Here is a 26,381-nt window from a genome sequence, read left to right as displayed (position 1 = left end):
AAAAGCTTGTGTTGGTTTTTTTTCTTTCCCGTGGGGTTTTCACTATAAAACGTTGATGTCGAGTGTTGAAATGGTATCGGCCAGCTAAGAGCATAGCCTGGTGGCAGTGCGTTCAAAGTCCTTTCAGCTCCGACACACTCCGATACTAGCGAAAACGGCATTACCAAGGTTGTGAACTTTCCGCTGGGAGCATGTATCTCTGCCGGCGTCTCGCAAAGCCTTGAGGAACTCAAACCCCAAGCTGTCTCAATGTCCTCCCGTTACCATTGTTGCGCTGAGTGGATGGTACGTTCGCTTCACGTAAGTCTGTCAGTGGGGAGCAGAGCGGGCAGAAGTGGGCAGCAAATGTCTTGGAATCGCGGTTTTGAGTGCTGTCCCCCAGCAGACCCTGGCCGAAGAGCGAAAAGCTCGTAGCACGGAGGAGCGTGAGATTGTGCGAGTTGCCCAGGTGTTAACGGAAAGTGCTGCAGAACTCGACACTTCTTGTACCAGTTGATCAATTTTTGAATCACATATACTGAGTAGTATACCAGGCAGCTAAGGTATCAGGCGCTCGGTACCTTACGCGATGTACTTGGAATGGCTGAAGTCGCTCTTTGGGTAAGGTAAAGTGCCTAGGTAACTTTACGTTCTCTTATTACTCCGTCGTGTTATCCGTACACTACTGTGAATGGAGACATGCCGGTTCCCCTGAATGACGAAATGGAAGAACGACCCCACATCACCGGCTTGGCACTGCAGCTCGGATTAGCTAAGCTGCTGGACCGATGATGGGAACCTCGGAGGAGCTACGAACGCATCAAGACCAGCGGCCTGACCCAGAACGACACCACTACAGCAACTAAAGCCACAATTGCGCATCAATATGGTACCAGCATCCCACAGCTCACTTGAACAGTTTGGGATGCTAACGTCGTCGCAGGGCCTCGAACTTCCGTCGTACGTCCTCGCGGCGCTGACAGTCAGCGGCGGAGCTGTCGGATACGCCCGCACTCGAAGCCGACCCAGCTTGATCGCAGTAAGTAAACAATCCGTACTCCCGTTTCCCGCGATACGCAACACGTCTCGGGAGATCCATGGGCTTCCGCGACTGCGAGCTATCTCCCAAACTGCTCGTGGAACAGTTTATCCGGCGCGAGTAGGCTGACAGCGTTGGTAGGGAACAGCAGTGGGTTTTCTCTGTAGGTTATATTTCTACCTTCCCAACTCCTCACGATCGTGTTTAGAGCAATAACTGATCCTCACCCAACCAGACGGACTGGGCGGCTACCGCATCAGTAATGGCGATCCCTATGGCGTCGAGCTGAGTCTTCTCGCGTCCATTGTCCTCGGCGGTTCTGCGTTTCCCAGGGCAATCCGGCTCCGAAAGCCCGTGCCCATTGTGCTCTCCTTGCTCGCGGCGTACGGGCTGGTTACGTTTGGCGATGCCTTCCGACGGGGGTTGTAGGCGAGTCGACAGATGTCTGGTGCTCGGGATGGACAACAAATATCATAATGTTACAACCCAAAGACATGCGCGCTTTTTCCACCTCCCATACTATACACCATCGTCGCCACTTTCTGAGCTTGTCATATCGTACAACCAACCAGGCGTCGCGACCTGGCCCTTGAGATGTATCGTGTTGCCTTCTCGTGTTTTCTCGAGTTCACCGCCCACTTGCCGGCCATGGCAGATTGGCAGATCGGCAAGAACGTATGCCCGGGAAACCGTGCCGATGGGGTCTATGAATTCTCGTCGATTTCTTTCCACTTTTGTCGTATCTTGGTTCGTTTGTCCTGGACGCTGTTCCGATTCAGGCTCTGATTCTTCAACCGCTCGGCTCGAAGGCATTCAGTGAGTTGTTGTTTGGCATCGTTGCACATGCCGGCCGCTTTCCATATGAACCCCTTCGCATGGCACTCCTCGAGCGCCGCCATCAACTGCTCGCACCCTGTAGCCCGTAGCTGCGTCAGGAGACTGCAATGCTCCCAGATAAACAGAAACCTCTCTCACCAGCGTTGTCTTTAGTGAAGAGTAAAGGATGCATTGTCGGTCAACAGTTGAGAGCACGCGGGGCGTCGATTTATCGGGACGGGTCGTACCAGACAGTTCCGTCGCGAACTTTGAGATTTCTAGTGGAACTGATGCGCTCTGACCAGCCACGCGCTGTCCGGGAATGGATTGGCCCACAAACCCGCAGGGGCCAACACAGCCTGGAGATACCATATCGAACCCCGCCAGGCCATCAGCGGGGCATGTACGGATTATGTTGAACGATTCCAAATGTCAAATCTCGAAACGACAGCCGTGTTTCCTTGACTCCCCACATCAGCCATGGCATCTCAGACAGCGGCAGCTAAGAGGCAACAAGGTTAGATGACGTTTGAGAAGCACCGATATAGGTCGTGATCCTAACTCCTTCTACAGACCTCCAAGTGCAATACACCACTTACAAGAATACTCTACAGCAGATCGCTCAGAAAATTGGCGATGTCGAGCAGGAAGCCGAAGAGCATAAGTCAGACAACCCCTCCTTTCTTACGCTTTCTGGGTTCCGAGAGTCGTTCCACGTTTTGCATGCCCTGACCCCTAGTTATCATCACACCGCTTGATTCCGCACTTTCTCACCGCTCATCGCTAACCGCGGCGGCAGACTCGTTCTTGAAACGTTGGAACCCCTTCCGGGCGATCGCAAATGCTTCCGCATGATCAATGGTGTTCTCGTGGAGCGAACCGTCAAGGATGTGATCCCCGCTCTCCGAACGAATGCCGAAGGGCTGAAGAAGGTCCTGGATGATCTCGTCAAGCAGTACAAGGCCAAGCAGGATGAGCTTGACAAGTGGAAGGTACGCGGACACGCTTCCCATTTGGGCCTGGATTGGCCCTGTTGTACTGCCATGACTGACTTCCCCTCGCAGAAAAAGAACAATGTCCAAGTTGTGCAGTCATGAAGGGGCAGCCGCGCGGTGGAGGATTTGAGGTGACACCATCGAGGCCATGTCATCATCACAAGACCGAAAGAACTCGAGGGCGTGTTGACTTGCTCAAGTTGGGCTGGCAAAACAGCATCTTGGGGTGACGCCCCATGCAGAGACGGACTTGTCCCCCCCGCCTTCTTCTGCAACGCCATGTCACCCCCCTTGCTTCCTCAAGCAGTTGCGCACGGGAAGGGAACCCGGCCACAGGCCACCATGAAGAAAATGCAATATGCCTGCGGAGGTTGACGACATGTAGAATAGTTGTTCCCTTTTACTTCGAAGGTGTGGTGAGTTGTACAAGCCTGCTGTCCAGTTGGAGCCTAGCGGCGAAGTTTGTTACGATGCCCAACAGGCTCCCAGGCCCCCCGGTTAGGCTGCGATGGGATTGGGTAGGGAATCTCGAGGTGGGGTGAGCCGAGAGACGGGCTCATGGAGCTCGACAACCATGACGGTTACGCGGATAGGGCTCCATATGCGGCTTCCGTGCCCATTCACGCAGAGGTTGGCCTCTCCGGGGTTTTGTATGTCTGGCAGCTCTCTCCGCCAAGGTCACGAAGCACGACTGATCGAGACGCGGATTTCCCAACTTTTCCAAAGACGGCGGTTTTTATCACCAATGAGGTCCTTTGATCGATCTCGGAATTACATCATTGGCCCGAAACGGGGCATTTAAGCACCCGGCCAACTCACATTTGTCAATCCATACGGCGAGGGGAAACCCCGCCCAACCGTGAGAAGGAGCCAGAACCAATCCCGTCATAGCACCCAGGCCCTCGGCCCTCAGCCCACCTACCTAGCCTTTCAGCCCAATCCGCGTCGCCTGCGTCTCTTGCATCCATTAGGCTCGTGTACCAGCAGTGCGTAGTGTATGTGCCGGCCTGCGTAAGGCATTTCCTGGCAACAGCAATTGTCGAATCATCCATTGTTCTCTCCCAGCACCTCTAGATCAAATTCTCCCGACATGGAAACGCCAAGAGATCCTTTTGCACACCACACCTACGGCATCGTTACAACGAGGCTTGGATATGATCTCTGATTCTGGGAAATTTACCTGCTTTTGTGGCAGTGGTGGTGTGGCCTGGCCTCCACATAACCCGCGGTCCGCCTGGATTCTACACACTCGCACGGGTTAAGGTACCGACGGAAATGCATTCACCGCTCTAACGAGTGAATTAACCAGAATGGATGCAACAATACCTGCCCTGCAGCAAGCTAACCGCACTTGAGTCTTCTCCGATGGCTCTTCGTTTTGTCCGTCGTAGGTGATCTGCTGATCTTGAAGTACACTGTACCCTACGGAGTACATAGCACCAAATCTCACCTCGTAATATGAATGCTGCCCTAAAGTCCAAATGCTGACCCATGCGATAACTATGTGATGCCCAGTGCTTTTGTCTCAAAATTTGGGCTGCATGTCGCTGCTAACCCCCGACACATGTAAACCTAGGGCAGCCGACGACCTGTGTGAAGAACGCCGGGTCTCAAACAGACCGCTAGAAGATATACTGCCATTAAAAAGCCTGTATCAAAGAGAGCCAATGTTCGACAGCGAATGCGCGACGGCCTTTTGTGTCTTGTGGATGGGTCGGGAAACAACCTGGAAAGTATATGGTACTTCGTTACCAAGTGCAGCAGCTACCCAGACCGAAGCGCCATCTTGGCGGTGGGGCGCGCTGTCATGGCCAGGTACCTTGGCTGGCTCAAGACCCGCTTCTCCCGTGCGCGTTCTCTTCACCCGACTTCATCCTCCAACCGCAACAACCCCACGCGTGAGCTGCAGCGTCTTGCATCGCAAGCCGACACTAGGTTCGCGGCCAGCTCAGACACCGCTCACTGGTAGCACATTACACCGAGGCTAGACCAGCAACATACAGGACAACCCCAGTTGACTGTTCCCGCGCCACGGTATCGGGTACGGAGACCCCGGGTAAGTTTGGTAGCCATGAGCGCAATGGCATGGCATGGCAGCGCAGCGCATCGTCTTGCATCTCGCCGTCGGTAGCGAGCACTGCACTACTGCCTGCTGGACTCCGCTTCCTAGTCGCCCGGGCACTTTGCGAACCCACTTCCCCCCCGTGGGCATAGCACCGGTTTCTGACACGACTCTGCAGTGATCCCACGACGCACGCAATCAAGGCCGTGGCAGCACAGCCAATCTCTTGTCCATCCCGAAATCCGCAACCGTTCTGACCCGTGCCGGACGCACTCAACCAACCGGCTATCGCAGCGCCAGTCCGGTGTAACCGCTGGACCTTGGTACAGGGAGAAACTACGTACGTTCGAGCCGGCGGTACGGAACACAGCAAGCCGTTCATCCACTTGCCCAGATTCGGTGCCCTGCCTCGTCGACCCTACCTTCTATCTCGGGTTCCAGATACTCCCGCAGCAGAAGAGATCGAGCGGGTAGCGGGGAGACATTCGAGCCGTTGTCGCATCCCACACACCCTTGCACCTGCCCACCAACCCACCAGTCCGGCTCACCCCACGAGAGCCCCATCAGTGCCGGCCCAGCCAGTCTCGGTCTCCTTGCCGGTCACCACCACCACCACCCCTCCTGCCCCATCTCCACCCCACCTTGCCTCCAAGCCCCCTAAGGCTTCCAGTCCTTGTTACAGCCTGAAAATCGGGCGGAAGAGCCAGTCAGAGCACGCCTGGGGCAGGCAGAGAGGTACCGCTTGACGCAGCTCTTGCAGGTCAAGCCGCCAGAGCGAGCAGGCCGCAAGCCCTACAACCCTGCAACGTGTCCAACGACACATCACTCACTCTACCAGCCGTACGAGCTGGCAGTCCAAGGAATTTACAAGAAGCCAGCAGCCGCTGCAGGTAGCCAAATATGTCCGACTCTCCCCAATCCAATCCAAAGGATGTCGAACAAGGTGCACCGTCGGGTGACGACGAAGGACAAATGAACGACCCTCAGGACCCACACTCGACCGGGCTCGGCTACGAGTTCGAGGTTAAAGAGCAGGATCGGTGGCTACCCATAGCCAATGGTAAGTCAAGTTGCCCTTTTCTTCGATGCTTCTCTGGTGCTTCCACTCGGCCATGATTCGCGTGCGCTTGTGGTGGCGGCCTTTTCACCTCAACGCTTGCGCTCAGCTTGCATGGCGACGAAACCCTCCTTGACTGGCGCCGTCTCTGTCCTGCCTATCAGACGACCGCGCGCGCAACTAACCGCACGCCGCTCCATGTCCCATGTCGGGCCATTCGCCGCCTGATTCACCGCAACCGCCTTGCGGCTCCTACTCCTCCTCATCGTCGTCCAAGGCAGCCAAGAGCGATGTCTACGATGCTAACATTCGCAACTTTGCACCAGTGGCCCGTATCATGAAGACGGCGCTCCCCGAGAATGCCAAGATTGCCAAGGAGGCAAAGGAGTGCATGCAGGAGTGTGTCAGCGAGTTCATCTCGTTCATTACCAGTGAAGGTGAGACTTCGCGGAGCCGTTGAGACTCGCGGTGTGGACCAAGGCCGGGCTAATATGAGCTCCCTATTGCAGCTTCTGAGAAGTGCCAGCAGGAGAAGAGGAAAACGGTGAACGGCGAGGATATCCTCTTCGCCATGAGCTCTCTCGGTTTTGAAAACTACGCAGAGGCCCTCAAGATCTACCTGTCAAAGTACCGGGAGGTATGCCTGCTCCTTTTGTTTCCTTGCTCTTCCGAGGTTGGTATGCTGATTTCTTTCCATAGCAATCCCAGTCCAACCGGGGCGAGAACCAACAGAACAGGCCGAGCAGCCAAGGCTATGGCGCTACTGGCGGCTCAAACCCTGCTGGTGGTTTTGGCGCCGGCCTCCCTGGCCAGCAAGAAGGCGGGGATACTCAGAGCTACAACCTCTACGGCGCTCAGCCCGGCCATAACGGTACCGGAACCGAATATTGACCCTCTCCTTCCGGTGCTGCACAAGGCTGGCGCCCACCTAACCGGCCGTTCCTACTTTGGGTCATTGTTTCGCGAATGTATAAGTACAGGGGGTCCAGGGTTCGCAGTGTTCTTTTTAAGCTGAGGCGATGCTGATGCTGCGTCACTGGATTAGTTTGGGTATGGATTGGGGGCAACTCAGGACGGGAAACAGGGGCAGAACGTCTCATTTTGCGACTTATATCTGGTATTGAGGTGTAATCTCTTTGGCGTTACAGCACCCTTTTCGACGGCTCAGCCTCCTGAGGTATTGGGTAAGGTAATTTGATATTTCCCAACGTGTGCAGAGTGACAAGGGAGAAGAACAGTACCATTAGTTGTGCGTCCGGGCTGGCTTTGTAAAACAACCTAGAATCACCGCGTTATCGGATCATAACCTGCCGTTATCTAACACGCTCTCTACCTATTCGCAGATCATCCGCGACTATCGCAAGTTACTCACTCCTCTTTTACCTACCTAAAATTGCTTCGAGGCTCTTCGCAGTTCTAGTCGTGCTTCAGGCCCGACCCTGATAACTGCTCCCCACCTTGAAACTTGAGCCAATCAACACTCAGCTGCTGTTTGTGACGTCCGACTGACCGCCTTCTCAAGCAGGTATGTAGTTATGCACCGCTCCCCACCGTGCACGTGCTTTACGCGGGGAAACGCTCACTGCTCCAAAATTCAGGTCAACTTTTTTTCCTTGAATGGTGGATACAGAGCGGCAGAAAGCTCACCAACGGTATACCAGACTGCGGGCTTGACCAGCAGCTGGATTTCCTCTTCCTCTTTCTCATCTTTTTCTTCTGTCGAGGGAGTGCGAAGGAAACAGTTATGTCCGACCGGCTGTTTTACGCAAGATCGCCACACCACCAGCCAACACCTTAACAACTTTTGACTTTCCACAACCCCTTCGGTTCTCTCTCTCTCTCTCTCTCTCTCTCTCTCTCTCTCGACTCCTGCTTCCGATTCTGCCAGACGGGGCGGCCGCTGCCACGACCCTTCCCGGATCTTGTCTAGCGGCTGGCGAAAAGAGCGATTAGCAACCCCATTATGACCACCCTATCATCCGTCGCGCGCAGTCCTGCGCCGACCGTCACCTCCTCTCCAATAAAACCGATCCTTCGGAAACCTACTTCAGTCCTGGGCACTCGATCACGATCTGAGAACTCGGAGGAGGCAGATGAGGATGAGCCGCCCACCAAGCGACAAAAGAAGACGGTCGTTTTTAACGAAGATCTGAACATCGTGAAGGAGATTAGTGGCAAGAGCTTGGAAGACGCGAAGAAGGAAGTGAAGCAGGCGCTCGAGGGTCACAGTCGCGGCGACGATGAGGACTATGACAATCTGAAGGAGATTTTCTCGCCGACTCCCAAGAAGCGTCGTCGGGTGGACGATGACGATGAGGACGAGGACGAGGATGAGGAGGACGAAGAAGAGGAGGAAGCGGGAGCAGCAAAACCGCATGATCTAATAGTCTACGTCGTGGCGCTGACGGGGTATGCGCCGCTGCTTGGCCGGTCGTGTTCCGGCTTGCTCCGGAGTGTGCTTCGCTGCAGCTGGCTGGAGCGGGATGAGAACTTTGCGCGGGCCTACATCCAGCTGTTGGCCGCGCTCTCGTCCGTGCAGGGCTCGCTCTTCACCCAGGTGCTCACAATGATGGTCGACAAGTTCACCGAGACGCGGCACACCTCGAGCGTTCGCGGTTTTGCGCCCGTCGATCCGGAAACGAAGAGGAAGTGGCTGCATATCGGGTTGAAGTACCTCCTGGAGCTGTTCCCGGCAGGCCAACACCTGATCCTCAACCTAGTCTCGACCAAGTTCCCGTACACCGAGGCATCCAAGGCGGTCCACATGGAGTACATTGACCACCTTCTGCGACTCAAGGCTGCCAGGCCCGAGCTCGAACGGGATATCATGGAGCTGATTCTCTCGCGGCTGGTCAAACTGGATGTGGAGATGTCGCTCGATCTGGAGAACGACGACGACGAGACTACCCGAGCAGTGTTGCGCCAGCTTGAGGCTCCCGATGCCAAGAATGAGGACGAGGACGACGATAGCGACGCCGATTCGGTATTGAGTGACGATGATGGCCTCAATGAGCAGGCCAAGCGCGTGCTCATGATCAAGAGCAAGTTGGAGACGATGGACGCCATCCTCGACCTGCTCTTCTCGATCTACAATCCGGTCTTTGAGGATCCGGACAGCCCCGACGCGATCGAGGCGTTCCAGGACTTGTTAAGCGACTTTTCGAACGTCATCCTGCCGGTATGTCCTTCGCCGGGAGGGAAAACACGATTTCAAAAATGCGGAGTCTGATGAACTGTGCAGCATCTCAAGTCGCGCCACACCCAGTATCTGCTCTTCAAGTTCTCCATGAAGTCCACCCAGCTTATGGAGATGTTTATCGGGACGCTGTTCAATCTTGCGTAGGCCTCTCCCGACCGGCAGTTCCTTGTTTGGATGCCGAAGTGTTAACCCTCTCCAGCTTTGAATCAAACCGCCCACCGGTCGTCAAGCAGGCCGCGGTTGCGTATTTGGCAAGCTTCACCGCGCGCGGAGCGCGTGTTCAGAGTGATCAGGTGAAGATGATCACGCAGACGTTTCTCGACTACATGGACCACTACCGCGCCGTCCATACCAGCTGCCGCGGGCCGGATGTGAGGCGCTATAGCCAGTACTAGTGAGTCCCATTGCAGAAGAAGCGCTTCGTGGCGGAGTTCCCGAATGCTAACCCCCCCACCAGTGCGTACTTCCAAGGCTTGCTCTACGTGAGTAGCCATTTTTGTTCACGAGGTCTTCTTCAAACCCGCCATATGCTGACCTCGTTTCCAGATCTTCTGCTTCCGCTGGCGCGACTTGATCGACCAGGACCTGCTCCCTTCCAACCTTGATTGGGACGATCCGGCGTCATTCATTGGCCGAGACTTGCCCTGGATGGCGGGGTTGAGGTCACGACTGCAGGCCAACATTGGCAGCAAGCTCAATGTAAGCCCGTCCATATGCACCCCTCTGCTAATCTCGACACCACTAACCGGTTTTCTCATGAAGCCTCTGAAATGTTGCTCCCCGGTCATTGTTGACGAATTTGCCCGTCTTGCCCACCACCTCCGGCTCATCTACATGTCAGTCTTTCCATCTCTCTTGCCCCATTGAGGACACCGCTGACAATCTCGGCAGCTATCCACAGATCGAGAAGAACAAATCCGTGCACCTCTCGCAATTTTTCACGGGCAGCTACGCGACGGGCGGTGCGCTCCGCGATACTGGCCTCGAGTTTGACGACGAGAAGTGGACGCACCTCGAGGCGTGCTTCCCCTTTGACCCGTTCCAGTTGCCCGTCGCGAAACGGTGGCTGGACCTGGAGAATAGCTATGTCGCGTGGCGGCCGATGGCGCTGCTGGATCGCGATGAAGACGGGGACGTTGACGATGAGGACGAGGATGGTGAGGATGATGAAGACGAGCAGGACGACAGCGACTTTGAGGAAGGGATCAGGGGTGATGGGGGAGTGGTGAGCAGTTTTCAGGAGGATACGGCAACTGACGAGGAGGGCGGCGAGGGGTATGATTGAGACGAAAGTCTGCTGACTTTTCGTCAAGGATTTTGATTTCTTTTTTTTTTTTTTTCCATTTTCAGAGCAAAGGAATGTTTTTGTGTCAGGGAGGGAGAGGGTGTCGGGTAGGACATTTTGCGGCATCGGTGTTGGGGTCTGGGAAAAATATCGAGCATCTTCTGGCGGCGTCATGGCTGGTTACATGTTGCGAAGGTGGGGCAAAAAAGAAATCAGACGGGCTGATAGTTAGATGATAGGATGAATGAGAGAGATGAGACTCAACCGTCGTATGACAAAGGCTGGCCGCAGTAGTTTGTGGATCTTCGAGCATTACAGTGTTGTGTGCAATGCGGGTGTTTGTGGCATTGGAAACGGCTAATGAGAGCGAGCTCGGATAGGCTTGACTTGGTATGTATATGTATGCTTATTGGACAACTGTAACCAAAATTGCCGTGAAGCCATGGGTGGGCGTTGACACATAGCCCTCCCTTCCTTTGTTTTGTCTCGACGCCGCCTTGATAATTTTCTTTGGCGTTGTTAATCCTGAGTTGTGAAGGCGGCCTGTTGCGGGACGCTGGAAACGTGGCTTATAACCGTGGTAGACCCGCATCGCGCCTGATCCCAGTAATGGCTGCTACAGAGTAAGCAAGAATCTGCATTGGGGACTTCCTGGGACTGTGGCGAAATGTGGAAATTTGAAACTGACAAATTCCGAAGCCAGCCAGAGCCATTGAACAAGGCGAGTTTGGGGGAAACGAAGAGACGAAGGAAGAGGAAGGGAAGAAAAAGAAAAAGAAGAAGAGAAAAACATGCAGAATGGCCGATGCTGGTCAACAAAGTCGGCCATCGTTTTCGGGCTTCTGGAAGAAGTCCGCCGAGGTTCTGGGCTTGAAAAGGTTCCGGTTTGTTGAAAGAAACCAAGGTAAGAGCGAGAACAAGAACAATGATTCGTCAGGTAAGTTGAACGCTCTCTGCCCTCGCTTTCTCTCTTTCTCTGCCGGGCTTTACATTGTCTGTATGTTAGACGGATCTGGGCAATACGGGTTTCTCCTCCTTTTGTTATTTTAATTTTCTCTGTTTGTTTTCCTTGCGCGGGAACCAATGCAGTATGGCTTGGCGGCACGGCCCGGTTGTGGTAATAAAAAGATTTGTCACGCCGGCATCATGAGACACCAACCAGCTGCAGTGTGGTATGTGGTTGGTAGCAGTTCTGCGCGGGGCCCCGGTCCTCAAGGTCCTCGCGCAGAGTGAGGGGGCCGGGTAGGCGGATTGATAGTTTGAGGGTGTCTACCTTAACCTACCTTGATGGCAGCGGAGATCTTGGGGTCCGATGAGCAGCGGCGGTTGCTTGCTTTGGATATGTGTGGAAGGACCGGGTTTCGTGGTTTCCATTTCGGCTCCTTGATCCCTCTCCCGTCTCTCCCTTTCCCCCCTCCCTCTCTCTTTCACTCTCTTTCTTCGTTACCGTCCCCTTCGCCGTCCCGGTCCAATGCACTTGAAGGCTAAGGGCAGGCGCGGAGTAGGCAATCAAGATGCAACAGCATCAGGGAACCCGACCTTGGACAAGGCCCAGAGAAGGCGGGCTCAGGTCCGGCGAGCCCAGACTCAGCACCGGCAGCGTAAGGCCGACTATGTCCGGCATCTCGAGAAGGACATCGCCCGCATCCGCGACATGATCGAGGCGGCCGAGCAAGACACGAGGGCTCTCCTCAATGAGAACAAAACCCTGAGAGAGCAACTGTTGCAGACTGTGGGCAAGGGCCCGTCGCCCGTGTCGCTGGACCAAGGAGTAGCTCTCTGGAACGAGATGCCCCAGCCGTCCCAGCTCAGCAGCGGCCTGCTACAGGAACCTGGCACCGTCACCATCGCCCTCGGCTTCGACGAGGTCTTGAACGTGCCAGCCTTCTACGTCAGCAGCCCGTCACCCTCATGCAACCCACATCAGCCCGCCTCTCAGAGGATCTCCCAGCCAGACGCCGACGACTTCCCCGATCTGACGCCTGCCCAGACCCAAGCGGCGATCAACTTTATACTCGCGTAAGTCTCGCCATGCACAGGTGCTCTCTCTCTGTCTCCCTCCCTCTCGCTCGCTCGCTCCCCGTCTCTCCCACTCCATCGCCTCTCCCCCCCCTTTCCCCTTCTCTCCCCTCCTCTCTCACTCTCTATCACCTCCCTATCATCTCAGAATCATGCTGTGTGCCGGGCTAAACAAGCAGTCCAGCCTCGAACACATCTGCCGAGCCCACTTCCTCCCATGCCTGTACGACCCTACTATCGACACCTCGACTCCTATATTCGGGTTCGAAGAGAGCGGTCACACGCTCATGGCCACGAGTATGGCGCTGCGCAACGCTCCCGAGCATATCTTTGATGCCGTCGCCCGCACTGACCGCGGGCTGTTCCCCAACCCGGGGCCGCCGCCCGTCATGTGTCCCATCCGACAAGCATCACCAGCAACAACAACAGCAGCAACAGCAGCAGCGGCAACGACGGCGGCGAGGGCGACGGCGACGACCATGACGACCACGCTAACCCAATCCGCAACAGCCGACGGCATGCCCAACGAAAAGGGTGGTGGCAGTGACGGCGATGGCGACGCGGGCCTCTCGTGGACGACGACGACGCTGACGCTGCGCTCCTTGCGCGGCCTCGCGTCTTCGCTGGTGCCCGACAGCGCGGAGCTGGCACCGGTTCAGGCCTGGTTCGAGCTGGCTGGGCGCTTTGGTGTCGCCCGTCTAGCCGACCGCGCCGTCCTGGACGCTCTTAAGCGGGAGCTCGCCGGCGCCGTCCGATGCCCGCACTTTGGCGCCCTCATCGACCGGGCCTCGTTCGAGAGCGCCGTCGGCCGGGTTCTGGGCACTCCTACGTAGGCCTTTTTGGTTTCTTTGTTTTCTTTTTCTCTTTTCCACTCTGCGGTATAGCGAAGGACTGGAAACAAGCTAGGTCGGGTCGGACCAAGGTAGTAAGTTTGCGATATAAGAGGTGTTCTTCTCATCGACACGCCCGGGTAGTTGCGTTTTGCATTTACCAAACGGTATTTGTCGTTGGAACCGAACTAGGAAATGCCGGCTTGTTTGCTTGTTTACAGTGGCCAGGGGGCCGCGTTGCCTGGACCGCGGAATAAATAAAGTAGTGTACATTACATACATAATAGGCCAAGGGCGTGTTGGTGGCTGCTGCTGCACGGCACACAGCAGCACAATGTGGCACATGTATGTACGAAACATCAGTACAGGAATATGTGCTTAATGATGTTGTCCGTACAAGTACGTCGGTCTGTAGGGACCAAACAAAGAGTTCTCTATGGAGTGCGAGACATTGCTTTTGCTGCCAAGGTTCCTGTTTTACTCGGTAGATTAGTTCATTCCTTGAGGTACGCAAGGGCCTCGCGCTGCCCCAGTCGTCAATGGAAGACTTGAAGTTGGTAACGTTCCCGACAACGTTTCAGTCCAATGACCAATTCTCAGTTGGCTGCAGTGAGCAAGACCACCTCAGCAGAGGTAGCTATGCACGTAAAGTGCCTTCTTCCAATGGAAAGCTATAGTTCTTTGTCCGCCAGTGCCGGTGCGGTATAGTTCGTGCTATTATTGAGCCCGGACTCTTGATTCGGTGACATGCCTCTGCCCAGGCAGAGAGGTCTGGCCCGACATTCCAGCTCACACAACAACAACGGGAAGAGATGAGTTCGTCTGCAAGTATGGAGTCGCTATGAAAGGCTATTTACCCCGCGAGGCGTGGCGAAAACGCAACGGGGCTTCAACGGTCCCTAGGGCTCAGATATGCGGCTGAGACTGGGTGGGGTGGTGCCCCTGGCTTGCGTTTCTCTTTCTTTGTGTTCTTCAGTTCCTTCTTGCTGACCACCATAGAGCGAGCGAGCGAGCAACGCGCATTTCGGCGCAGTTCGGTTGAACGATTCTTACGACCAGTCTAGAGAGCCATTCTAAGCCGTTTTGACGTCGCATTGCAGCGCGATAACCCCTCTCTCTCTGTCTCTCTCCCTCTCTCTCTCCCCCCGCAACGTTGCGGTGTGAGCATCGGCTGGTAGGCACACCAGGCCGGAAGACTTTTTACCTTTGTCTAACGCCATAGAGTTAAAAATTGTTGTGTGAGTTTCTGGCGCTCTGTTACCTGATCCTCTTGGAATCCCACGCCTGTGATAGTTGCCTTGGCAGTATCGCGATGTGTGCCAAGAGCGTTGAGAGTTTCCATAAGTCCGACTGTCTACCGCAGTATTGAACCGAGTCCTGCCCTTTTTTGAGATCCGACGGCCCCGTCCATGCCGTCCATGCTGTTCATGATAGGATCGGCGGTAAGCACAAGAGCGGGGCACAAGCAGATACGAGAATCGAGATGCTGCAGGAGAGCGACTCTCTAAGCTCGCGTAACGGCAAGTCAACCGCCCATGGCATGACGGGGAGGGGAAGTGCTGCAGGTTGGGTATACGAAAAAAAAAAAAAAAAGAATGAGAAATTCGGGTGTTTTTGAACATCGGTTTGGGGGATGTTCGTCAAATTATTCCCACTTGTGGGTTTCGCCGCGATGCATTTTCCAGTAGGTTAGTTATGACCCACCTACCGGGGACACGATCCAGATCAAAGACGATCAGACGATCCGCCAATCCCTTGCTGATCATCAACAAGGGAGGCTCTGCCCAGGGCAGCAACGATCCCTTGATGGGAATATCGATAATAAAACGAACTTCTCGACACGCGGCCGAGGCTTTGATGAACAAGTAAGGATACCCACGACAACGAACGGTGACTATTCTCCTCATTCTGGCAAGCAGGTGGACGGGTTCAATTAGCGTACTACTGCGGTAGTGCACTCCATAGTGTGCGCTAATATAGGGCGCATTTACACGTGTCGCCCATGCATTCCTTGACGGGGATTGTAGAAGAGCAGAATAGTCAGTGGGCGCTCGCTCCCAGGCAGCAGCTGGAGAGCAATTGGCAAAAGATAACAACATCGAAACGGAAATTCAGCCAAGAGGGACCTTCTACTGGGCGCAATTGGGTAAATACCTTTGCCCTACTTCGCATGGAGTCTAGCAATACACCCTCAGGCAAGCGCGGCCTTCCATTTTTTGGTGGGGTATGAGCATGGCCGAACGCCGCGCTATCCCCTTTCAGCTTCAGCTGCTTTGGATTCTCGAACTATTTGCCGAAGATAACCAATTAACTACCATACAGAGTACTGCGCACCACATAGGCTATGGAAAGACATAGGTGAAGTATTGGTCGTTGATAATGTGTCGACCAGGCCGATTTAGCTTTTTCTTTTTTCTTTTTCCCTTTTTTTGGCTGCCAACTCAGCAAATCGCTCATGAGCTAGGTAAATTTATCGACGAAGTAGGCACTACTTCCTACAGAAAACCTCGAACTTTCATTTCGTTTTCCACATCAGCCGGGCTAACACTACTTTATACACAACAGTTAGTAGTCAATACCGGAAACCCTGCGCCGCCGCAAGACAAAAAGAGGCTAGACAACTCGGTTTCTGGCTGGGATATGTGGGGGAGACGGGCGACGAAGAGGATGGATTGGGTGGTTTGTTTTCCGGACTGTCGGCCTCCCACCTCGTATTGACCACGGCCGTGCAGCTGCGGGCTTACATATCGTCACACGGCCATCTCATGCAGTCGTCCCTTGTCAGCAAACGGGAGCGCGTTGGCCCAGACCAGGCTCGGCCGGCAGTGGCCGGGATCCGCGGTCCCTTGGATCCTCGACGGGGCCACGAGCGCGATGCTTGCGTCTTGGCGCGCTGATCTCCACGCCGGGAGCTCAGCCCTAGCTCACTAGTGTAGGGTATCCCTCGCTAGTGTAGGGAGGGAGCCAAAGGACAGGACAGGCCTACAGCACACTAAAATTCGCACTTTCGACTGTACTGCACAGAGTGGTTATGCACTACCATACACTACACTACGGAGCGTACGGAGCTCACGACCAAAACCTTTTCACGCGCAGCGGTTGTACCGCCGCTATTATACAAAGTAGTGTACATACATACATACGTACACTAGCGTACGGGGGAACCGAGCGCTCCATTCTGTCCGACTCTCGCGGCTCAACAAGTCTCCCAGGGGACGTCTTCGCGTGCCTGCGAAGATGCAGGAGTCGGGCAGTTTTCAAGAAGCACCTCAGCAGCAATGGTCTTCTCTGCGGGCCTTTTATTTCCCGTTTTTGGGAGGAGATGACCACACTTCAGCCGATAATCCGTACACCTATCTGTCCAAGAGAGCAGCGGACAAGGTCACATCGGGCGATTCCGCGCTCCCAACGTGGATGCGATCTAGCGACGACGCCCTGTTGCATTCTTCAACCCACGCTGTCACCCTCCAACTCCCACCACCCCTGGCAACCGTGGCCGCTGCCCTATCCACACTTGGGTGTGAATCGGGCCACCCCAGTCCCACTTGCTTCTTCCCTTGGCCAGGCCGTTCTGCTCGATGGCTTCCCCATTTTGCTGGCTTGCGGTGGGAGCCCCAGTCTAATCCGTTCTCAGGGAACAGAACAGAATACGGATTGCATACGCTTCGAACATACGCCAGTGCCTAACTACAGGAGTACCGCGTTGTCTTGTCTGTGTCACCCATGAGAATGGGCAACCAAGGGCTCGGCACGATAGTTAGGTGTAGACCCGCGCGGCTGAGGACCTCGCATATTTTGAGAATGGAACCCGCCTTTTGAACCCATTTGCTTCTTCTCTTTTTGCCTTTGCTTCATTAACCCCCCTGACACTCGTTTGTTCTAATTTTTTATTTGCTGGTGTTAGCGTCCGTTTCTCGGGCGCACCCAGTCGTCCTCATGAGGACCTCACCATCGTCAAGGACGCTTCTGGCGTCTCTCGCCCTGTCATCTGTAAGAGCATGCCTGCCTGGCTTTCCCGGCCCGGCCTCGGCGGAGCCTGGGTCAGAGAGAGAGAGAGAGAGAGAGAGAGAAGGGGGAGGGGGGAGAGAGAGAACTGTGCACAGCTGACTCTATATGCGGTAGCTCCCACTCTCGTTTGGCCAGCTCTCAATCCCTACGGACCTTCCGGACTCCTGGAAGTACCAGGGATGCTACACCGATGTGCCTGGCCGGACCATCAACAGTGCCTCGTATGCCGACGGCACCAACATGACAAATGCGGCTTGCCTCAGTTATTGCGCCTCCAAGGGCTTCCCGTATGCCGGCACCGAGTACTCGGTTGAGTGCTTCTGCGGCACCACTCTCGCCTCCTCTTCGGCGAAGGTCGCCGATTCGGAATGCAATATGCCTTGCTCGGGAGCCCCCAGCGAGCCCTGCGGAGCTGGGAGCAGGCTGTCGCTCTTCCACTCCAGCGCCGTGACCGGACCAGCAGCAAACCCAGGGGTCAACGAATTCACCCACCTGGGCTGCTACGCCGAGGGCAAGACCGGACGTGCCCTTACCTACAACCCCGGCCTTCCGGGGGCGGACATGACGGTCGCCAAGTGCACGGCTGCCTGCCGCGCGGCCAACTATATCCTCGCCGGCGTCGAGTACGGGGGAGAATGCTGTAGGTCGTCGTTCCGGAAGAGGGGTACGTTGGCGGACCTGGACTGACTCGTTAACAAGACTGCGGTAACACGATTGCCAACGGCGGCGCCCCCGCAGACAGCGGGTGCAGCATTGTCTGCAACGGCAACAGCACCGAGTTCTGTGGTGGGCCTGACCGTCTCAACGTGTATAGCTACAAGAATCAGTACGAGCCAACGGCCACCTCGAGCGCTACTCCGTAAGTCGTCGTCTTTCACTCCAGAACGGCAGGCAACCAGAATTCACTCATGATCAACGGCTTAGGACTCCCACCGGTGGCGGAGATGATGACCCCGTCTCGGAAGGGCCGTCTCAGCCGGATTCTGTCGGCGACTACGACTGGTACGGATGCCAGACCGAGGCCACGGGCGTGCGCGCCCTGAGTGCCGCGACCTTCGCCTCCGATGACATGACGCTCGAGGCTTGCCAGACGTACTGCGCCGCTTACGCGTACTTCGGAGTCGAGTATTCCCGCGAGTGCTACTGTGGCGACAAGTTCAACACGGGCTCCGTTCCCGCCCCTTCCACCGAATGCAGCATGACTTGCTCGGGCAACCCTAACCAGTACTGCGGCGCCGGCAACCGCCTGTCCGTGTATTCCAGGAGCGGCACGCCTCCGCCGAGCTCGACCACGGGCGCCGGGTCGACCTCGAGCTCCTCGGTGCCGGCGGCGACCGGCCTCCCCGAGGGATGGTCTTACCAGGGATGCTGGATCGACGGGAAGCAGGGGCGTATCCTGCCGTACCAGCTCCCGGACAGCCAGACCAACAGCCGGGCGGCTTGCGCCAACGCCTGCGCCGAGGCCGGTTACACCGTCTCCGGTACCGAGTACGCTGTTCAGTGCTTCTGCGGCGATGCCATCCACAACGGAGGCGTCGAGACCGACGAGGCCGACTGCAGCACTCCCTGCCCCGGCGCCCCGAGCGAGAAGTGCGGTGCCGGGGACCGCCTGAGCATCGTCTCCAGGGGGCCGCCCAAGACCTACGCCCCTCCGGCCCCGATTGAGAAGATCGGCGACTGGGAGTACCAGGGCTGCGCCGAGGACAACATCAACGACAAGCGCACCTTCTTCTGGCAGATCTTCTTCAACGACATCATGACGCCCGAGATGTGCCTGGACCGCTGCGCCGAGTTCGGCTACCACGCTGCCGGCCTCGAGTACGGGCAGGAGTGCTACTGCGGCGACCCGGCCAACATGGCCACCCACGGCGCCACCTTCCGGCCGGAGAGCGAGTGCAACATCGTCTGCGCCGGCAACTCGACCGCCATCTGCGGCGGCCTCGCCCGCCTCACCACCTACTTCTGGACCGGCACCCCGTTCTACTCGTGGGACTTCCCGCAGGACTGGCGGGCCGGCAAGTACGAGTTCCTGGTCGACGGCGTCAACATCCCGCTCATCACCCACGAGACCATCACCGGCAAGGTCTCCTTCATCTCCAAGGGCGCCACCGGGCCGGGCAACGAGACGGGCGCGTACGAGTTTGACCCCGCCACGCTCGAGTTCCGCGAGCTCCACATCAAGACGGACGTCTTCTGCGCCGCCAGCGTCACCCTGCCCGACAAGGCCGGCCGGCAGCTCAACGTCGGCGGGTGGGCCGGCGAGGCCACCTACGGTACCCGCCTGTACTGGCCCGACGGCGCCCCCGGCGTCCCCGGCACGCACGACTGGCAGGAGAACGTCAACGTGCTCCACCTCCAGGCCGGCCGCTGGTACCCCAGCGTCCTGGTGCTGACCAACGGTTCCGTCATGGTCGTCGGCGGCCTGATCGGCTCCAACGACGCGGCCACGCCCTCGATCGAGATCCTGCCCTACACGGGAACGCCGCCGCTGTACATGGACTGGCTGGACCGCACCCACCCAAACAACCTGTATCCCTTCCTCTGCATCCTCCCCGGCGGCGGCATCTTTGTCCAGTACTGGAACGAGGCCCGCATCCTCGACCCCGTCACCTTCGACACCGTCAAGACCCTCCCCGACGCCCCGGGCGCCCCCAACGACCCCAAGGGCGGCCGCACGTACCCGCTCGAGGGCACCGCCGTCCTGCTCCCGCAGAAGTACCCCTACACCGACCCGCTCGGCGTGCTCATCTGCGGCGGCTCGACCGAAGGGCCCGGCAACGCGCTTGACAACTGCGTGTCCATCTACCCGGAGGCGGACGAGCCCGAGTGGCAGATCGAGCGCATGCCGTCCTTCCGCGTCATGACGTGCATGGCCCCGCTGCCCGACGGCACCTACCTGATCGCCAACGGGGCCCTGCACGGCGTCGCCGGCTTCGGCCTCGGCGTCGGCCCCAACCTCAACGCGCTGCTCTACGACCCGTCCAAGCCGCTGGGCTCGCGCATCACCGTCGCCGCCAACACCACCATCGCCCGCATGTACCACTCCGAGGCCATCACGCTGCTCGACGGCCGCGTCCTCATCTCGGGCTCCAACCCGGAGGACGGCGTGAACCCGGAGGAGTACCGCGTCGAGGTCTTCCTGCCCCCGTACCTCCTCGCCGGCAAGCCCCGCCCGACCTTCACGCTCGAGAACCGCGACTGGGCCCACGGCCAGACGGGCATCCCCTTCACCCTGGGCAGCCCCGCGCGCAACGGCGACATCACCGCCACCCTCCTCGGCTCCGTCGCCAGCACCCACGGCAACTCGATGGGCGCCCGCACCCTGATGCCCAAGGTCTCGTGCCGGGGCACCTCGTGCACCGTCGACGCGCCCCCGACCCCCAACATCTGCCCCCCCGGCTGGTACCAGTTCTTCGTCCTCGACGGCGGCATCCCCGCCGTCGGCGTCTACGTCCGCATCGGCGGCGACCCGGGCCAGATCGGCAACTGGCCGCAGGCGCCCGACTTTTCTGTCCCCGGCGTCTGAGAGAGAGAGAGAGAGAGGGAGGGAGGGAGGATGCATGCCCTTTCCGCCATCTTTTTCTTGATCTCGGGTGATCTTTTCGACAGTGGGATAAAAAACGATGGCTATGGTTTCATTTCTTTTTTTCGTTTTTTTATTACTAACTAGGGGTGGAATTTATCATACAAGCTTTCATCTGGAGAACAATTTTTGAGACATTTACATATAATGACTACACCTGCCTATACATTACCCCTTTTCTGTCGTCAGCCCAGTCACCTCTCACTGTCTTTCGTAACTCCTCTCATGTGCTCTGCCTGACGTCAAAAGCGGTACCACCTACCTTTCAAACCTGACTCAGATTTTGAACTGCTCGTCGGTTCTACATTCGTTTCGGGATATTTTTTTTTTTAAAAAAAAACACAGCCTTAGCACCGAACTTGCAAACTATACAGGTAGGCACTGTGCCGCCGAGTGGCCAAAAAGGGCGGGGAGGGCAGGGGGTTGGGGAGAAACATGTGGCGACCCGTGCGTGGCCCAGCAGTCTGTAAACCGTCGAAGCAGCGAGTTTTAGCCATTTCCACGTTGGTTAGGAGTAGTAGTAGTAGTAGTAGGAGGAGGAGGAGGAGGAGGAGGAGCAGCAACAGCCAAGGGTGCAAAAAGTTGCCCTATGGAACTGGAGCGAAGTGTGCGATGTCACCTCACAACACAGAAGAGGGCGGGGCATGCAATTGAGCGCGTTGTCGTGTATGAACTTTGCCGCAGGATCGGTCGGGTCGATTCTGGGAATGCCCGCTCGAGTCCTCAGAGACGGTCCGACCGACGCAGAAGAGGAGACGGATCACTTCGAGTTCCGAACCTACCACTCCTCGAGGCCCCCACCCATACCACGTACGACTTCCTGTTCACGCTCGCGGATCCGCTGTGCGAGGAGCTCATCGCTCCAGGGGACACTCCACTCGGGAGGCATGAATACATCTGGCTCACCATCGTCCTGGCTGGTTCCGCTCCCATCGACCTCGTGATCGGGCTCGTCATCGTCCGTAACCGGATTCAAGGCCGCCTGATCATGTCAACACATTCTCTCCCTCCTTATAGTTTTTTTTTTTTTTTGTTCTTATGGACTTGCCTTCTGGGCTATGTCCGCCTTGTGTTTCGGGACCGCTCTGGATGCCATATAATTCTTGCAGGAGATGGACCTCTTCCTGATGAATCTGTCGAAGCTGCGAGATCAGTTCTGCTACTCTTGCTTTGCTGAGATTACCCACCTCAATATTCTCAATCCAGACGGGTTTCCCAAGAAATTTCTGTCGCACACTCGGGACAAAGACTCGAGCCAATTTGCGCACGAGACAGAGCAAGGCCGTCTCTTATGATCCTGATTTTTTGTTTTGCGGGTAGTGATTGGGCAGACGACAATAAATCTTCGAAGGGGGGAGGGGACCATCCAAGCCTCCTCCAAAGCATTGCTAAAATCCTGGGGCATTTGCACGCGGGCCGAAGCAGTCGAAACTTGCACTTTCCAGATCTAAGCAGCAGCTCTGCTAAATACATGTATAGGCACAGTACATAAGTCCGCCATCAAGAAAGGCGCTCGAGAAATAGTATCCAGAGATAAGAATGTAAGACCAGCTTCAGGCTTACTGTAGTTAAAAGGAAGGTATAGTTATAATTCGTCTACCGTTGAACGGGTGCATCCTACGTTACCGACCCGCGGATTTGCACGGTGCCGCTTGAAGATAGTGGCACGCATTTGCTCCTCTGCTTTACCATGTTCCTGGGTGCGGATGCACTGCTGTCTCCGGGTCAACCAGCTGCACCACCAATAGACTTGTGCGTTAGTTACCAACAGACGCCAAGGCTCTGATTGATGACAAAGCACGGCTGGCGGCCGTGGTAACTGCCCCGCTTGATGTCATGAAGACCAACGCCCCACAGCGAGGGCTCACCGCCGAGAAGGGAGGGGCATTGCCCTCAAGATGACGGTCTCGGTGACGTGCCGCGGGCAATCTCGGGCTTGACAGGTGCAGGAAGACAAGAGAACAGCTTTTCTTGAGACTGACGTCTCGTGTTGATCTACCTAGCGCTGCAATTTATGCAGCGAGTGTTGTTCAGATCTAGCTTGCGTGTCATGGTTGAGCTGTATCTTGGCCCGACCAGAACCAGGGGAAACAAAGACATGATAGCCGCCGCTCCAACCCTCCATCGAGATCCCAATTCGATGTCGTCCCTCGACCACCCACCAATACGTATTCCCCCGATATCCGTCCCAAATGTCTGTATTGCCATCTGTGCGTGCCTCGGGAGGTGCGTTTATCCTTCATAACGGGCATTACCAATCTTAAACCACTCTCAGTGCACTCCACCGAGCTGCCTCATATGGAAGCCTCTTAGAGGTCGTCGTCGTCGTCAGGCAGAGGAGCGTTGGCCGCATCCGAGATCTCTTTCTCGTACTGCTCTAGAAGAGCCTTGTCGACCTGCACCTCGGCGGGTGCTAGCGCAGGGGCGGCAACAAATTCCTGATCAAGATATTAGGTTCAATCCTCTTCATCTACAAGGTGCTAATCCAAAAAAAAAAAAAAAAAACATACCAAGGCGTTGTTGCCGACCAACTTGCGAGCAAGCCAGAGGAAAGGCTTCTCGAAGTTGTAGTTGGACTTGGCCGAGATGTCGTAGTACTGAAGGTTCTTTTTCCGGTGGAAGGTGATGGTCTTGGCCTTGACCTTGCGTTCCTTGACGTCGACCTTGTTACCGCAGAGAACGATAGGGATGTTCTCGCAGACACGGGTCAGATCACCTGATGACATTGTTAGCGCTACCGTTGACGGACTATGTGGCTGCGCTGCTGAATACGTACGGTGCCAGTTGGGAACGTTCTTGTAGGTGATACGGGAGGTCACATCGAACATGATGATACCGCACTGGCCGTTGATGTAGTAACCATCACGGAGACCGCCGAACTTCTCCTGGCCTGCAGTGTCCCACACATCGAACTGGATCGGGCCATAGTTCTGCAGCGCCTTGTTTAGCGTCGGGCTGTCACGGTACCCACGCTCGGGCGGGAGCGACTTACGGTGGTGAAGCCAAGAGGGTGAACCTCGACACCGAGCGTGGCCATGTACTTCTTCTCGAACTCGCCAGTCAAGTGGCGCTTCACGAAGGTGGTCTGCGCAGCGTAAAATCAGCATTGCCGCCATCACATCGGTGCCCACTCACGACCCCGCAGTCGGCGTAAAAAGTCATGACAAAAGACACCGTCAACAGTTATGGCGTCAAACTCACCTTGCCAGTACCGCCATCACCAACAAGAACCAGCTTGAAGGTCGGAACGTTGGATTGCGCAGCCATGTTGTTGTGCTGCGTAGATGATTAATAGGAAGAGGAAGTCGGGATCTAGGCAGCCCACGTCAGGTTGGTTCGCGAATGATAAGGGGGGGGTGGTTTGTAGAAGCAGGGAGCGAAGTCACTGAGCAAGAGAAAGCAAAGAGCGGGGAGCGTACGCACTCTTTCGGAGCTGTGGAGGTAGAGAAAGATGCGGTTTGGTCGGGTTGCAAGAATGAGTGGCGCCAGAAGTGATGTTGTTTTCAAAGCGCAGCTCCTAGGAACCACAGCAGCCTTGACAAAAATCTCGTCGGGCGGCGGGGTGATGAAAGCACGTGACATTGTGGCCTGTGCGGCGAAGCGGGTTGATGGAAAGAGCTGGAGCGGCCGTTCGTGGCGTTTCCGCGTGCGCAGATGTTGGGAGACGGTAAAGGTTCCAGCCTAACGCAGGCGAGAGACTCGTTCCGGTTCAATGACGACACATCCGCCACTCGTCGATTGTTAGATTTCTCTTCCTACGTTATTAAATGGGATTCTTATAAACGGTAGATAGATTTTTAAGGCTGCTAGAATTGCATCACTGAAGTCTTGTTCGTTGGTGAATAATTGCTGAGCAAAGCCACAAGGGGTCTCGCCGTCGACCTAGGGAGATGCCGGGCTCAAGACCCAAACTGTTTAGGTTGCCTGGCTGTGCCTCTTGTTTTACCACTCTCCATGATCGGGGCCAGCCATTTCGGTGCCCAAGAAGCAAAAACGGCATGTACTATAATATTCTGTACATGGCCCACCGTCAAATGCAGCCCAGAGGCCTTGTCTCGGGCCAGAGTGGAGCTGCCGCAAGCATATCTATATTGGCCCAAAGCTTCGGAGCCCAACCAGCTGGAATCGGCAGAAGTGTAGCTGGCAAGCTCGCTGTCGATGAGGAGTCGCGCAGTTGAGTTACAGCGGCAGGATATGGCATCCAAGCATCCCTCTGCCGCCCCAGTTGCGTCGCGGTGTTAAGGTCAGCCGCAGTTCCTGTGGCCTAGCAGCCCCACTGCTTCTTGATACCTTGACGAGGATGTTTCGCTGCGGTCGCGTCAGCCCTATCGCACCGTTCTCGTGTAGCAAAAGTGGTCGTGCCCTACCCCTTCATTGCCTTGTACGCATTCGGCCACCTTCTTCAGGCCGTCGTGGTTGTTGATATTCACGTATCCAAAGTTGCGGATCAGATCGCCTGGCATGAGACCAGCGGCCGCGGCCGGGCTGTTGTCTGACACGGTATTGACTTTGGCAAAAGGTTGGTCGAGCGTTTCGGGGACCGAATCTCTCACGGCGGCATTGTCGGCGCTGACAGGAGGAGCGGGTTCGTCATCGTCGTCTGCGATGCTCGCAAAGTGCTCATGAAGTCGCTTCTCGATGAGGGCCATTAAGTCCTTCCAGTCGTTACGGAGGTGGATGATGCGCGCTCGTGTTGTTCGGACTGCGACGGTTAGTTTTCCCGCTTCCACCTCGACGAAGAAGCGCGGCTCCCATACTCTGTGCTACATCAATATCGGCGCGCGGGAAACCATCCGGAGTCAATAGGCTGGTGTTCATGTCAACTCCGTGCTGGAGCGCATGTTAGCCGGAATGTCTCCCCAACTCCCCAACCTCGGCCGCGGAACACGAACCGATTCGAGCACGCCACCGAGGGCCCTGAGCTCCCCTTCGATGATGTCCTTTTTCCGTTGGAGTTCGGCAATAGTGAGCCGGGAAGCATTTCCGTTTGTGGCCGGCGCCGTGGTCGGCCCCGAAGGAACTGTGGGCGCGTGGAGGTTGTTCATGGTTCGCGTGGCAGACCCGTTCCAGGATATCAACTAATTTTCCCGGCTCATCGTCCTAGAGTGTTTCAAGACATGCGATGCAGGAGATGACGCGATGCAAGTATCGTCAAGGTGCCTATACCAGCTGCCCGGGAGGATCGGTCAAGGTCCAGTGACCAGCCGCGGGGTAGCTTTTGCTTGCACAAGCCCCGCGGGGACCAATGGAGAAGCCACATCAGCCCTGAAAGTGGATGCGCAGGAGCTACCACCACCCCTGGCTCGCGGCACCCAACATTACGGCGGGCCGTGGGGCCACTACTGCTGTGTATGTACCGCCTTACGACTACACTAATAACTGCTGCGTATGGATCCGTGTAACCCAAGATCATCCGTACCTGAGGTAGGCCGGTCAGGTGCTACGCAGTGGGTAGGCCTAGTTTAGTCCAGTGTCCGCTGCTGAAAAGCCCAACCCGATGCTCCTGTCC

The 26,381-nt window shown here is 56.3% G+C and overlaps 10 protein-coding genes across 10 annotated transcripts; 6 read left to right on the top strand and 4 right to left on the bottom strand.

Moving 5' to 3' along the window:
• Positions 1-865: 865 nt before the first annotated feature.
• Positions 866-1,529, top strand: P884DRAFT_327323 (transmembrane proteins 14C-domain-containing protein; the record flags this gene model as incomplete). The annotated part of the gene is made up of 3 exons (XM_069445526.1): positions 866-1,018; positions 1,160-1,181; positions 1,254-1,529. The coding sequence occupies 3 exons, from the start codon at positions 866-868 to the stop codon at positions 1,445-1,447; spliced, it is 369 nt and encodes a 122-aa protein (XP_069300558.1). The 3' UTR covers positions 1,448-1,529.
• Positions 1,530-2,152, bottom strand: P884DRAFT_255475 (cytochrome c oxidase biogenesis protein Cmc1-like protein). The gene is made up of 2 exons (XM_069440991.1): positions 1,994-2,152; positions 1,530-1,931 (listed from the first exon to the last, which is right to left on the bottom strand). Exons 1-2 carry the CDS (start codon positions 2,025-2,027, stop codon positions 1,723-1,725), a joined length of 243 nt encoding a protein of 80 aa, XP_069300557.1. The 5' UTR covers positions 2,028-2,152; the 3' UTR covers positions 1,530-1,722.
• Positions 2,153-2,314: 162 nt separating this feature from the next.
• P884DRAFT_327322 (Prefoldin beta-like protein) lies at positions 2,315-3,089 on the top strand (the record flags this gene model as incomplete). The annotated part of the gene is made up of 4 exons (XM_069445525.1): positions 2,315-2,351; positions 2,408-2,498; positions 2,634-2,826; positions 2,899-3,089. 4 exons carry the CDS (start codon positions 2,315-2,317, stop codon positions 2,929-2,931), a joined length of 354 nt encoding a protein of 117 aa, XP_069300556.1. The 3' UTR covers positions 2,932-3,089.
• Positions 3,090-5,515: 2,426 nt separating this feature from the next.
• P884DRAFT_289787 (histone-fold-containing protein) lies at positions 5,516-7,279 on the top strand. The gene is made up of 4 exons (XM_069444017.1): positions 5,516-5,951; positions 6,275-6,385; positions 6,458-6,585; positions 6,648-7,279. Exons 1-4 carry the CDS (start codon positions 5,792-5,794, stop codon positions 6,837-6,839), a joined length of 591 nt encoding a protein of 196 aa, XP_069300555.1. The 5' UTR covers positions 5,516-5,791; the 3' UTR covers positions 6,840-7,279.
• A 632-nt stretch (positions 7,280-7,911) lies between these two features.
• On the top strand, positions 7,912-10,432 carry P884DRAFT_192809 (RNA polymerase I-specific transcription initiation factor RRN3; the record flags this gene model as incomplete). Its single annotated transcript, XM_069437703.1, has 7 exons — positions 7,912-9,126; positions 9,190-9,287; positions 9,347-9,541; positions 9,605-9,629; positions 9,694-9,846; positions 9,910-9,983; positions 10,039-10,432. 7 exons carry the CDS (start codon positions 7,912-7,914, stop codon positions 10,430-10,432), a joined length of 2,154 nt encoding a protein of 717 aa, XP_069300554.1.
• Positions 10,433-11,693: 1,261 nt separating this feature from the next.
• On the top strand, positions 11,694-13,319 carry P884DRAFT_78308 (uncharacterized protein). The gene is made up of 2 exons (XM_069446085.1): positions 11,694-12,451; positions 12,636-13,319. The coding sequence occupies exons 1-2, from the start codon at positions 11,904-11,906 to the stop codon at positions 13,282-13,284; spliced, it is 1,197 nt and encodes a 398-aa protein (XP_069300553.1). The 5' UTR covers positions 11,694-11,903; the 3' UTR covers positions 13,285-13,319.
• A 3,890-nt stretch (positions 13,320-17,209) lies between these two features.
• P884DRAFT_315767 (glyoxal oxidase like protein) lies at positions 17,210-20,815 on the top strand (the record flags this gene model as incomplete). The annotated part of the gene is made up of 4 exons (XM_069445270.1): positions 17,210-17,277; positions 17,404-17,929; positions 17,989-18,148; positions 18,214-20,815. The coding sequence occupies exons 1-4, from the start codon at positions 17,218-17,220 to the stop codon at positions 20,813-20,815; spliced, it is 3,348 nt and encodes a 1,115-aa protein (XP_069300552.1). The 5' UTR covers positions 17,210-17,217.
• Positions 20,816-21,486: 671 nt separating this feature from the next.
• Positions 21,487-22,579, bottom strand: P884DRAFT_289784 (uncharacterized protein). Its single transcript, XM_069444016.1, has 3 exons — positions 22,060-22,579; positions 21,921-22,005; positions 21,487-21,854 (listed from the first exon to the last, which is right to left on the bottom strand). Exons 1-3 carry the CDS (start codon positions 22,275-22,277, stop codon positions 21,651-21,653), a joined length of 507 nt encoding a protein of 168 aa, XP_069300551.1. The 5' UTR covers positions 22,278-22,579; the 3' UTR covers positions 21,487-21,650.
• Positions 22,580-23,149: 570 nt separating this feature from the next.
• P884DRAFT_78159 (ras family-domain-containing protein) lies at positions 23,150-24,576 on the bottom strand. The gene is made up of 6 exons (XM_069446083.1): positions 24,296-24,576; positions 24,074-24,184; positions 23,865-23,957; positions 23,649-23,802; positions 23,383-23,588; positions 23,150-23,310 (listed from the first exon to the last, which is right to left on the bottom strand). Exons 2-6 carry the CDS (start codon positions 24,137-24,139, stop codon positions 23,182-23,184), a joined length of 648 nt encoding a protein of 215 aa, XP_069300550.1. The 5' UTR covers positions 24,140-24,184; positions 24,296-24,576; the 3' UTR covers positions 23,150-23,181.
• On the bottom strand, positions 24,575-26,075 carry P884DRAFT_78180 (uncharacterized protein). The gene is made up of 5 exons (XM_069446084.1): positions 25,765-26,075; positions 25,630-25,702; positions 25,240-25,574; positions 25,163-25,180; positions 24,575-25,085 (listed from the first exon to the last, which is right to left on the bottom strand). The coding sequence occupies exons 1-5, from the start codon at positions 25,915-25,917 to the stop codon at positions 24,903-24,905; spliced, it is 762 nt and encodes a 253-aa protein (XP_069300549.1). The 5' UTR covers positions 25,918-26,075; the 3' UTR covers positions 24,575-24,902.
• Positions 26,076-26,381: the final 306 nt, after the last annotated feature.

This window comes from Thermothelomyces heterothallicus (genome assembly GCF_042370625.1).
Source record: "Thermothelomyces heterothallicus CBS 202.75 unplaced genomic scaffold P884_scaffold_3, whole genome shotgun sequence".
Classification (NCBI taxonomy): Eukaryota; Fungi; Ascomycota; class Sordariomycetes; order Sordariales; family Chaetomiaceae; genus Thermothelomyces; species Thermothelomyces heterothallicus.
The sequence above is the reverse complement of the archived record's forward strand: the minus strand, read 5'-3'. Positions and strand labels throughout refer to the sequence as shown.